This window comes from Cricetulus griseus, chromosome 6 (assembly GCF_003668045.3).
Source record: "Cricetulus griseus strain 17A/GY chromosome 6, alternate assembly CriGri-PICRH-1.0, whole genome shotgun sequence".
Taxonomy (NCBI): domain Eukaryota; kingdom Metazoa; phylum Chordata; class Mammalia; order Rodentia; family Cricetidae; genus Cricetulus; species Cricetulus griseus.
Genome location: NC_048599.1, coordinates 86,908,352 through 86,921,245, shown reverse-complemented (window position 1 = coordinate 86,921,245; position 12,894 = coordinate 86,908,352). Strand labels below are relative to the sequence as shown.

The following is a 12,894-nucleotide window of genomic DNA, read 5'->3' as shown; positions in this document are numbered from 1 at the left end:
CCTATACAACCTTCCTTCTCCCTTATGTCCTCCAACAAGGAGGAATCTAAGAGAGACATGCATAGTCCACAGGAGAAGAGGAAAGGGACAAGATCTACTGGGCAAATTGGGAGCATTCAGGAGGGGATAAGGAGCTAGGAGAATGAGAAGGGGAGAAGAGGAGGGATGAGGAGGATGTCTAGTTTCTTGAGTTCTTCATATATTTTGGAGATCATCCCTCTGTAAGATGGATTGGTGAAGTTCTTTTCTCATTATATATGCTGTTGTTTTGTCTTACTTACTGTGTACTTCACCTTACAGAAACTTTTCAGTTTCAGGAGGTCCCATTTATTGATTGTTGCTCTCAGTGTCTGGTTCCTAGTGTTATATTTAGGAAGTGATCTCCTGTGCTTAGTATTTAATGCTACCTACCACTTTGTCTTCTATCAGATTCAATGTAACTGGTTTATATTGAGGTCCTTGATAGAGAGAAACTCAAATTGATTCCATTAAAATCAGCAAGAAAACAGGCAGTCCACTGTCTCCATATAAATTCAATATAGTATTTGAAGCTCTAGTTAGAGCAATAGGACAAAAGAAAATCAAGGGGAAACAAATTGTAAATAAAGTCAAACTATCACTATTTGAAGATGATATAATAGTATACATGTGACCCCAAAAACTCTACCCAGGTACACCTACAGCTGATAAACAACTGCACTAATGGTAGAATACAAGATTAACTAAAAAAAAATCCTCTGTATCCTTCCTATATACAAATGATAAATAGTTTGAGAGAGAAATCAGACAAACATCAGCCTTTGCAATAGCCACAAATATAAAATATGTTGGGGTAACTCTAACCAAAAAAGTGAAAGACCTATATGACAAGATCTTTAAGTCTCTAAAGAAAGAAATTGAAGAAGACATCAGAAAATGGAAAGATCTCACATGTTCTTGGATAGATATAATCAACATAATAAAAATGGAAATCTTACCAAGGCTATCTACAACATCAGTGCAATACTCATCAAACTCCAAACACAATTCTTTACAGACTTTAAATGAACATTACTCAACTTTATATGGAAAAATAAAAAAACCCAGAATAGCTAAAACAATCCTGTACAATAAAGGAACTTCCAGAGGCATCACCATTCCTGAATTGAAGCTCTACTATAGAGCTATAGAAATAATAAAGCTTGGTATTGGCATTAAAACAGATACATTGACCAATGGAATCAAATTGAAGACCCTGACATTAACCCACATACCCATGAACACCTGATTTTTGACAAATAATCCAAAAGGGTACAATGGAAAAAGGAAAGCATCTTTAACAAGTGTTGCTGGCACAACTGGATGTCAACATGTAGAAGATTGCAAATATATCCATATCTATCACCATGTTGACAATTTCATAAGAGTGCACAATATATTTTTATCATGTTCATGCCAACTCCATTGCTCCAACTCCTCCTAGAACCCCACTGCCACATACCCCTCCCAACTTCATATCTTTTTCATATATTTACTTATAACCCATTATGTTCAATTAGATAGCCTACATGAGCCTTGATGGAGGACCATCCACTGCAGTATTAGTAAGCTACCATGATCTAAACACTAAAGAAAACATCCTCTCACCCAAAAACTATTAACTGTCACTTGATCCTCAGCTAAAGAAGTGGCCTGTGAAGCCCTCATCAATACCTACTGGAATATTGACTGTCTTGATTTTGTGAAGCAAACCCCAAATGCTATGGGTTCATGTTTCCAGTGACCCTGTCCCAAATCTCTATTTTTTCACACTTTCTGCTTCTAAAGAATCAAATTGATTTTTTTCCTCATGTGTGGCAGGAATTGTTGGATATGAGAAAGTTATTAGAGCCCTTCTCACCTCTGTGGGAGGACTTGACTGGTTCTAATACTGACATGATTTCTATAAGGTATGGGGTATAATGCTGCTATCATATTTCAAATGAAAAACTGTGAAAGGCAGGTGTGAAAAAAGTTGAATTGTATTAACAATAACAGTAGTCACACAATTATCAAGGGCTAGAGACAATGTTCAAATTGGAACACATACTACTACAATATTTATTCAGGATAATTGCCTGGTGCTTAGTAATATAAGCATCAAGAAGAAAGTCTTAATCTATTGTAACTCAATAGTTTTTGTAAAAGCTTTTCCATACAGTTTTTCATCTCTGAGTTTCTCAAAGTATATATTAAGGGATTCAACATGGGAGTGATAATGGTATAAAATACAGTAATGGATTTATCAACAGGAAAACTAGAAACTGGTCTAACATACATGAAGATACAGGGAACAAAAAACAGGAAAACCACTGTGATATGAGAGCTGCAGGTGGACAAAGCTTTACGCCTCCCTTCCTGGTTGTGGTTCTTAAGATATCTTAGGATGATTCCATAGGAGAATAGCAGGAGGATGAAGATCACTATACACATGGCCCCATTATTGCCAATGATAGAGAGGCCAATAAAGTAGGTATCAGTGCATGCAAGTAGCAACAATGGGTATATGTCACAGCCAAAGTGGTCAATGATATTGGGACCACAGAAAGGAAGTTTATAAACAGCAAGAACTTGAAACAAAGCATGTGCAAAACCTCCCACCCAAGCCAGCACTAAGAAAAGTATACACACACGTCGATTCATGATAATCAGATAATGCAGGGGTTTACAGATGGCCACATACCGATCATAAGCCATTGCCACCAGAATGACAATGTCAACACCACCAAATAAATGATCTACAAAGAGCTGGCTTATGCAAGCTGTGAAAGAGATGGTCTTTTTAACATGGAGCAAGTCTACAATCAACTTGGGTGTGATGGCATTGGAATAAACGGCATCCATGAGAGACAGAGAGGCAAGGAAGAAGTACATTGGGGAGTCCAAGGAGGGACTGGCAATCACTGTTCCCACAATGAGCAGATTTCCCACCATTGTCACAATGTAAATGAGTAAAAATATAACAAATAATGCCTTTCTCCCAGCAGGATCCTGAGTGAATCCCAGGAGGACAAATTCCGTGACATTGTTTTGGCCCATTTAATCTTCTATCAGGCTTGTTTCAGAGAAGGAGCTCAGGAGAATAGGGCCTGCCACGAATTGTGAACAAGACTGTGAATCCATTCTGTCATGATGCATATGTTGTCTTCTACAATAGTTAACAAGTAGTAGAAAACTAGTAAGTAATATTGAGCTTCACTTTGACAAAAAGCTCCATTCACTTTCTCTTAATAAATCTCTAAGTACTAGGTTTATCTCAGTGAATCCTTACACAGAAAAGCAGACAGGAGTATCTCTGTCACCCATACCTTTAAAAGTAGTTATTTAAAGCTCATCACACCTTGGCATTGATAGCAGCAAATGAACAGAGAAAAGGTATCTCCTTTAAGAAACTTAAAAAATGATGGTGGTGTTAAACACAAGTATATCAATTAATAATGATAAAGACATTGTGCTGGTAATACCTGTGGATAATGCTTACAAATATGAAGTTGGGTAGTGCCTACCAAAATAGTATTGGTCCTTTTAGAGACATGTCAGTGCTTTTATTTTGCACTATTAGACTATTATCAAAAAATAATTTTAGACATCATATTTATCTCACTTCATCTAAAAAAAAAGTAGATTTTGAACTGTACCAAATACCACCAATATTATTGAGCTCACAATTACCTATAGCTTTATTTGACGCTGACATATTTTAGTAATTGTACTTCCATTTCATGATTGCTTGTACTAATTAGTAACACAATTACATCCACTATCAGTTTTTTCCACAAGTATCTTTACTTCACTTAAATTAATCCATTATTCTTTCCAAATCCTGCCTAAGCATACTGTATAGTTTTCCTGTACTCTCAGGAAAATCTAGGCAGAGAACCAGATAGAATTAAAAATGGAAAAGAGAGAGTGAATGCTGAGAGAGGGGCATGGGTTTTTTCTTAATATATCCTAGATGCTCAGGGTCCTCACATAGGAATTCATTGCCCAGATCCCCAAAATCAGAACAGTCAAAGAAAATTCACAGCCAGAGGACAAAGGTGATGGTTAGGTTCACTTTCTAAACATAATTACAAACATGTCTCTGTTTGCATTCTAACAAACAAGGGGATTAGACAATATGTCAGAGTTTTTCCAGTTTCTCAGTCTCTCATGGTCTATAGCATTATTTCCTCAGACCTCTTCCCTTTCTCTTCTGTTGTCTTTCCTTTTTTTCATATTTGCACACTGTTTCCAAGTTTATCACTTCTTCTTGAATGATACTAATAGTCTAAAATGAAATGTAATAACTACCATGACAGAATAATATCTCTAATTTTATTGTACACATTGTAGCAACAAGGACTCAGAAATACTTGGATAGAAAAAAAAAGTGGTGACAAAAGCTATGGACCCTGAAGCCACACACATGGTGGCAGCATGAGGTTCATTCAGTTAGTATCATACTGATCCTGAGCATTTTACTAAGTCTCCCTCTGCCTCTATTTCACCTTTTGTACCACAGGGACTTCCAAAATATCCATCTCCTAGAGTGGTCTCTTGATGTGCTTATGAAATACCTAAACACTGCCCAGCCCATTAGACATTTTAGTGGTGGCTATTAACACTATTCATGGATGTTTCAGTTTGAGCATCAGCTGAAAATAAGTCATGGGAATTTCTGTCCACTTAATAGAAATGTAGGCATAATCTGGGTAAGAAAAAAACAGCATATGTGTACCTCATGAACCACTTTCTGGTCTTGAATTAAGATCATATGTCTTAGGAACTCTCTCTCTATATATATATATAGAGAGAGAGAGAGAGAGAACCTATATATATATATATATATATATATATATATATATATATATACTTATTTATTATATGTAAAATATAATCAGTATTTACCTGTGAAGAAATACATGTGCACTAGCAGCAAACAAAATACCATTTGCATGAACTTGGTAACAGAAGACATGTGCAGAGTCACAGTGGCTGTAGAAGCAATTGGTTTACATCTTATGCATGTCTCATTCACATTTATGCTTCCATCTGATTCAGAACATCTATCATTGTCATTCTTGAAGTTTCCAATTGCCAAAGACATTCCTGTCACAGAGCATAGAGTTATCACATTACTATGTGCAATTCTGTTTTCTACATTTTACTTCTACACAGTTCACTTGATTTCAGTATTGATCAGCATTACTTATCACCAGGCCAAACCTACTAGAGTCTTATGTGATTAGTTTTAATAGAAGAAAGCAATGTTCATCGACTACACAATACTACACTTATATGTAATGTACACCATCAAAGGGTTGATTATATTAACACTAAATAATAGTGGGACTACTTTAATTTTGAACTATTGTTAATACACTCCATAAAAAATAATAGTATTATCTATGATTAAGAACATGTCTTTTTGAAAAATAGCCTTATATCTTAAAAAACTATTTTGTCTAGCAGTGAAATTTTATCACCCATAAAGAGGAGTGAAGGTATATCACTTGACTAAACAAGATACAAATGAAACTAAAATTATTAGTCATTTTAATTCAGTATCAAAAGGAACAATATTACACTTTCTCTTATTTATGAGTTTTGGATTTTTCAGGAGATACATAAAGTCGCACAGTCACAGAAGATATGAGTGGAAGGGAAAATATCCAGGAAAACTGTCCAGTTTTGTAATACCATGTACACTACTATACAATAACAAACAAATGTCTGTGGTAGCAAGTGAGGCATTCCTATATGCTCTTCTCTACTCATATATACTAACATATTCACTGTTCAATTTCAAGATACACACATAATATACAACATCAAGCAACTAAAAGATAATAGGCACTTGATCTTGGATGCCTTAAGCATTTGCAAGGATACAGAAGTTTTAATTTCCCTCTTTAAATGCATCGCAAGTGATTATTCATCCTTTTCAACGAAGCACACAAACACACAATGTTCCATGAAAAAAATGATAAATCGCTGACATTTATAACATGTAAAAGATTTAACTTGCTATTTGGTCAAATGGAACATAATGGTGCAATCCCTCCCCCCCAAAAAATAAATAAGTGGTCTGTGACGTTAATAGCAAATATACTTGTATTTTATGATTACTTTCTTTGTGTAGTATCATATCTTTCCTAATTTAGATTCTTTCTGAGAAGAGATATGACTTTAAAAGTCAGTTCACTTCAGTATATCACAGAAAACTTTAGCTTGCATTTCATGATTATGGCCTCATGTACTCACAACATGTTCTTATTTTTGTTCCATAAATATCAAAGGTTCTTTTGCTGGTATGGTTGCAATTATTTCATGTGCCTATATGCCTTCACAGGAACACATGACAACATATAAGCATACAATAGATGAAGAAGGAGCACAAAGAGACTGCAGAAAACACATTTCCACAAAAATTTCTATTATTTTAGTCTTTCAGAGAAATGTAGGAATATCAAAGTTGATATTTAAATACAAAATAATTAAATTTAATGTCAAAACTTACTCAAAAAAGGTAGTTTAACATTATCGCAATCTAAAAAAATTTAATCATAAAAATGCCAAGATGTATTATTTGCATGTGTATAAAAGTTCACTTAATAATTAGAAAGTGCTAACCCTCTTTTTTGGTCTTATTTAAATAAAAATTCACAAACATGGAATTAATAATATGCAATTTTCTTTTTGCATCATTTTACAAAAGGCATCCAAAGGGCTTTGACTTTATGAAGTATAGACTGTGACTCACAAAAAAGCCAGGTACTCAACATGGCAAATCAGTGGTTTAAATTACTGAAGCATTAGTGGTGAGAGTTTTCTTGACTACTTCCAGAAGACTTCAATCTTTGTCACTTAGATAGAATCTCCATAAGTCCTCTCCTTTCTTGTGAAAAACATTCTCTGTATGTAGAAGACCCCTGGAAACTGAGATCTTCCATAGACTGTCACAACAATGAATAAAGCATAAAAACAGAATACATTAAGGGTTAAATATCAGAGGCTTCCTGGGTCATTCAATCAGGAAAGAACTTCTTCCATTTATATTCATGATACTTTCTAAGACTTCTACATCTTCGCTATTTAAATAGATAAGCTTTTTAAAATATTTGGAACAAATTCAACTGAGCTCATTTCTTTTGAACAGATTTCTCTTCAATAATCCCTAGAGATAAAGGCTGTTAATCTTGCCAAGAATGAGTAGCTTAAGCCTGGCTTTTTGGAAAAATCTTTAATAAGAAAACAAATTTCCAGGTATATTGCGCAAGATACTATGAGTTAGTGTTAAAGTATGAAATATTTAAGTAATGAGGGTAATACTTAAAACACTTGAGGAGGAATCAAAGTCAGTCCCCATTCCCAACATCACCCCCAGCAAATCACAGTCCTGTACTGTGAGAGAGAATCTGCATAGCTGTTTTAAGCTGAAGAGTTGGAACTGCAGTGTGTGAAGTTGGTACTTAAGGTCTACCTGTGGGAGAGACAATGGTTCTGCCATTTGGAAGGTGTGAAAACTTTTAATAGAGGCATTAATTTGTTGAGATAGGACTAATATGACTTTCATTGTGTTCATTAATTCTTTAATTGCTATACAGTATTAACTGAGTAACTCTAGTAGAAGTAGTTATTTTTTAAATAACATGATTAAGAACTTCCTCTGTTATTGAGCTTGTTGTTTAGCCATCAGGGAGTAGATGCTACTGATGGGGAATGTACTTCTTTGTATGTTTATCTTATTGATTTTTGAATAAAATACTGTTTGGCCAATGGCAAGGAAGCACTAGGAGTCAAAGAGGATTCTGGGAAATGTAGTAGAGAAGTGATGATCCAGGCAGGAAGTGACATGGCAAGGAGACTCATAACTAAGCGAGGAAACAGGAAGTGTGTCTCTTTTCCCCTCCGCTCCTGCTCCAGCGGCACAATGTGATCCACTGGCAAGGAGGGACACCAATAAGGCGTCCGATAAGATAAGTCTTATAAAATATATAGGTTTATGATAGTTAAGACTAAGCTAGCAGATGAGAAGTCCTAGTCAGTGGCTAAGCAGCTTTGAACCTAATACAAGTTTCTGTGTATTCATTTTGGCCCTAACTCAGGCAGGCGACTGGCATAAAGCTCACACGTGGCGGTGGGGTTCAGGCAGCTTTTGGCAGAAAGATTTATCATAACATCCTACCACATGCTTACTTCCTGGTTACTTTCTGTGTCACAAAGATATAGATACTAGGTCACCACAATGGCAGGTGATAGGTCCCACTAAAATTTGATATTTAAAATTGGTGTAACAAGTTAGTTAAATCCAGAAACTTTAAATGTATTATTTTAATATAAAGAACATGTCTAATCAAGATACTTTCCTTTGGCCAGGCGATGGTGGAGCACGCCTTTAATTCCAGCACTCAGGAGGCAGAGGCAGGTGGATCTCTGTGGGTTCGAGCCCAGCCTGGTCTACAAGAGCTAGTTCCAGGACAGCCTCTAAAACCACAGAGAAACCCTGTCTTGAAAAAAAGATACTTTCCTTGATAGTAAATGAAAGAAACAGACAATGGAAACAAATTTCAGAAGCTAGAATTATTGCTCAAAGCTGGAGAATTGAAATATATGAAGATATCATACTCCATGTCATTTCCTTCTGAATTCAAACATATACTAAAGCTTTCTGCTTAAAGTTTTTCATATCACGTGATGATTCTAGCAGGCAAAATACTGAACTGCATGTAAGAACAGTTTTCACCGGTGAATTACTTCATAAAAGTATAAGTCATTCCCATATACCTTTCCCATAAAACTTTTCATCACCATTTTGAGTTTAGTCATGATGTTTCTTGCATCAAACCAAACTGAAGAATATTACTCATTATTTTGGACTGAAAATAGTAATAAGTAAACAAATGGATTGTAAAAAGAAAAACAAAAGCATAATTACTAAAACACAAAATACCACTGAAAACACAAACAAATCTAAAACTCAACAACACAGTGACCACAATTAGCACATACTTTAATAACTTTAAATATCTATGGTCTTAACTCTCCAATCAAAACATGGACTGAATAAATGGACCAAGAAACATAATCCATCTATCTGCTATCTCCCCTAAACAATCTTAGTTTAAAGGAAGGCACTGCCTAAGATTAAAAGATGAACAAAAGAACTCTGATAAATTGGACAGGGAACCAAGTCAGCATCTCAATCTTAATATCTGTCAAAGTAGATTCAAACTGAAACTAATCCAAACAGATTAACAGAGACCCTTCATTCTACCCAGGGAAACAGTGAACCAGAAAGACATTTGAAATTGCACCAAATGCTGGGGAACACAATTTCATTTAAAAAAAAATCACCTACTGACTTTCACAGACAAAAATTAACATCAGTTCATTAATGTTGGGTGATTTCAACACCCCACTTTCTCCAGCAGATATATTAACTGACCAAGAAGCAAACCAAAAAAAAAAAAAAACAAATTTACAACATACATCAATTAAATTTAAGAGATACAGAATTTTCTATCTGAATACCAAAGAACACAAATTCTACTGAGCAGCACATTGAAACTTTCCTAAAATAGATCACATCCTATTGCAGAAAACAATACTTACAAATGCAAAACTTTGACATTACTGTGCATATTCTATGTATTTATAATACAAAAATACTTAATATTTAATGAAGAAAATAATCTCATGTAAATAGGCATATTTACTAATATTTGAAAATTAATTGCTAAATGGAGACTGGGTCAAAGAATAAATCAAGCAAAAATGAAAAAATGTCATGTAACTAAATGAAAATGAACATACCACACACACACACACACACACACACACACACACACACACACACACACACACCCTATTGGATTTAGTGGAAACAAACCTTTGAGGGAAATTTATACCACGATGTAACTATATTAAAAAATTTAAAAGTGCACAAATAAATGAATATAATAATGCAATTCAACAAGTTGGAAAAATAAGAATAAACCAGATACAAACACACTTGGCAGCAAGAAAAAAATCAGAGCAGAAATCAATGACATAGAAAACAGCAACAAAACAAAGAATCAATAAATGTAAAAGATGGTTCCTTGAGAAGACAAACAACATTGTCAGATTCTTGGCCCAAACACCAAAAGAAAGAAAGAGAGGACCCAAATTAACAACATCAGATGTAAACGGGGAAATAATATAACACTGTCCAAAGAAATTCAGAATATTATAAGAGAACATCTTAAAAACCTGAACTCCATGAAGCTACACAAAATTGATAGAAATGTATGATCTTTGAATTCATACAAAACCCAATATTAAGCCAAAAACTCAACAACCTAAACACACTTATATTAAATGAGGAGGCAGAAATTGTAATAAAAAGAATTCTAAGAAAACAAGAATAGATAGATTTGCCACAGGATTCTCCCAGACATTTAAATAATATTTACAAACAGTCCTTCTTAAACTAGTTCAAAAAAAGGAATTGTCTCAAGCTCCTTCTACAAAGCCAATATCATTCAAACTTATAAACAAGTTAAAGACAAAACAAACAAAGAAACTACAGGCTAACATTTCTAATGAACATAGAATTTAAAATACTCTTAAATACTTACAAACAGAATACAGACATATGTCAAAAGATTATACACCATGATCAAGTTAGCCTTATCCCTGAAATTCCAGGATGGTTCAACACAAACAAGTCTATGAATTTAATAAAGCACATGAATGTACTTAAAGACCAATATCCCCCTGATAATCTCAATATATGTAGAAAGAACATTTGAAAAAAATTCCAACATGTCTTCATGATAAAAAAAAAATTCTCAGAGACTGTAGAGCCAGAGAATGTCACCTCAATACACTACAATCTATATATAAAGAACACATAGTCAACATCATCCTAACTAGAGAATAACTTAAAACATTCCACTGTATCAGGAAGGAGACAGGATGCCTTCAACCTCCACTCCTTTTCAATACTGTGCTCAAAATACAAGCTGGAGAAATAAGAAAAAGAAATGGATTTAAGGGGCTATAAACAGAGGAAGAGGAAGTCAAACTAACCATATTTGCAGATTATGAGATGGTGGACATTAGAAATCAAAAAAAGTCTACTAGAAAATTTCTATAAATAGTCAATTCATCAAGGCAAGGAATTAGAGAGAAGATACTAGCTTGGTCTTGCATGGTATTGGTATTATTATTTTTTGGGGGGTTTTGTGTTTCTCTGTATTGTTTTGGAGGCTGTCCTAGAACCTGCTCTATAAACCAGGCTGCCCTCGAACTCACAAAAGATCGCCCTGCCTCTGCCTACCAAGTGTTGGAATTAAAGGCATGCTTGACTAATGCCCATCAGGTGTTGGTATTCTTATGATGGGATCTTAGCAAGCAGACTTCCTTTGTTAGTTCTGAGTGTGTTATGAAAAAAGCAGGTTGAGGAAGAAGATAGCATGTAGGGGGAAGCTGGGTCTAGGTTTTGTATTTTTCTTTTATTTTTCCAACGTTTTTAATTTGAATTAGAAACAGGATTGTTTTACATGACAATCCCATTTCCCTTCTCCCACCCATGCTCCCCTACCCCCCCAACTAAAACCTTATCTGTCACATATCTTTTCTGCACCCCTGGATGGTGAGGCCTTCCATAGGGTGTCATCAGAGTCTTCCGTTGCCTTTGGGGTAGGGCCTAGGCCTACCCTCATGTGTCTTGGCTCAGGGAATATTCCTCTATATGGAAGGAGCTCCCAAAGTCCACACCTATGCTAGGGATAAATACTGGGCTTCTATAGAAGGTCCCATAGATTTCTGAGGTTTCCTCACAGAAACCCATGTTCCTTGGGTCTGGATCAGTCCCATGCTAGCATTCCAGCTATCAGACTGGGGAGCAAGAGTTCCCAGATGTTCAGGTCAGCTGTTTCTGTGGATTTCACCAGCCTGGTCTGGACCTCTGTGATCTTCACTGGTCCTTCTCTGCATCTGGGTTCCAGTTCAGATCAGTGATTAGTTATGGGTGTCTGCTTCTACTTCCACCAGCTGCTGGATGAAGGCTATAGGATGGCATATAAGTCAGACATCAATCTCATAATCAGGGGAGGGCATTTAAGATAGTTAGCTGGTGTCATCTTTGTAGATCTTCAGACATTTCCCTAGTGCCTGATTTCTCTGTAAACTAAAAATGTCTCCCTCTATTATGATATCTCCATTCTTGTTATCCTGTATTCTTCCCCTGATTCATATTTTCTGCTCCCTCATGTCCTCAGCATCACTCTTCCTCTCCCCTTCTCATTTTCCCTCCCTCCTCTTCCCATGCTCCAAATTTGCTCAGCAAATCTTGAACCTCTCTCCTTCTCCAGGGGACCATGCATGTCTCCCTTAGGGACCTCCATGTTTATTAGCTTCTTTGGCAGTGTGGATTGTAGGCTGGTAATCCTTACTCAATGTCTAAAATCCTCATATGAGTGAGTATATACCAAGTTTGTCTTTTTGTGATTGGGTTACCTCACTCAGAATGGTTTCTTCTAGATCCATCCATTTTCCTGCAAATTTCAAGATTCCATTGTTTTTTCCCCGCTGAGTAGTAGTCCATTGTGTAAATGTACCATATTTTCTCTATCCATTCTTCTGTTGGGGGGTGGATCTAGGCTGCTTCCAGTTTCTGGCTATTACAAATAGCGCTGCTATGAACATCGTTGAGCATATGTCCTTGTTGTATGAATGTGCTTCTTTTGGGTATATGCCTAAGAGTGGAATTGCTGGATCATGTGGTAGACTGATTCCCATTTTTTTTTGGAGAGTCACCATACTGATTTCCAAAGTGGCTTTACAAGTTGGCATTCCCACCAGCAGTGGAGAAGTGTTCCCCTTTCTCCTCATCCTCTCCAACAT

At 35.7% G+C, this 12,894-nt stretch overlaps 1 protein-coding gene across 1 annotated transcript; it reads right to left on the bottom strand.

The window, feature by feature from the left end:
* Positions 1 to 2,118: 2,118 nt before the first annotated feature.
* LOC100756937 (olfactory receptor 4A5-like) lies at positions 2,119 to 3,057 on the bottom strand. The gene has a single exon (XM_027421064.1). The coding sequence runs from the start codon at positions 3,055 to 3,057 to the stop codon at positions 2,119 to 2,121; it is 939 nt and encodes a 312-aa protein (XP_027276865.1).
* Between the last annotated feature and the right edge of the window lie 9,837 nt (positions 3,058 to 12,894).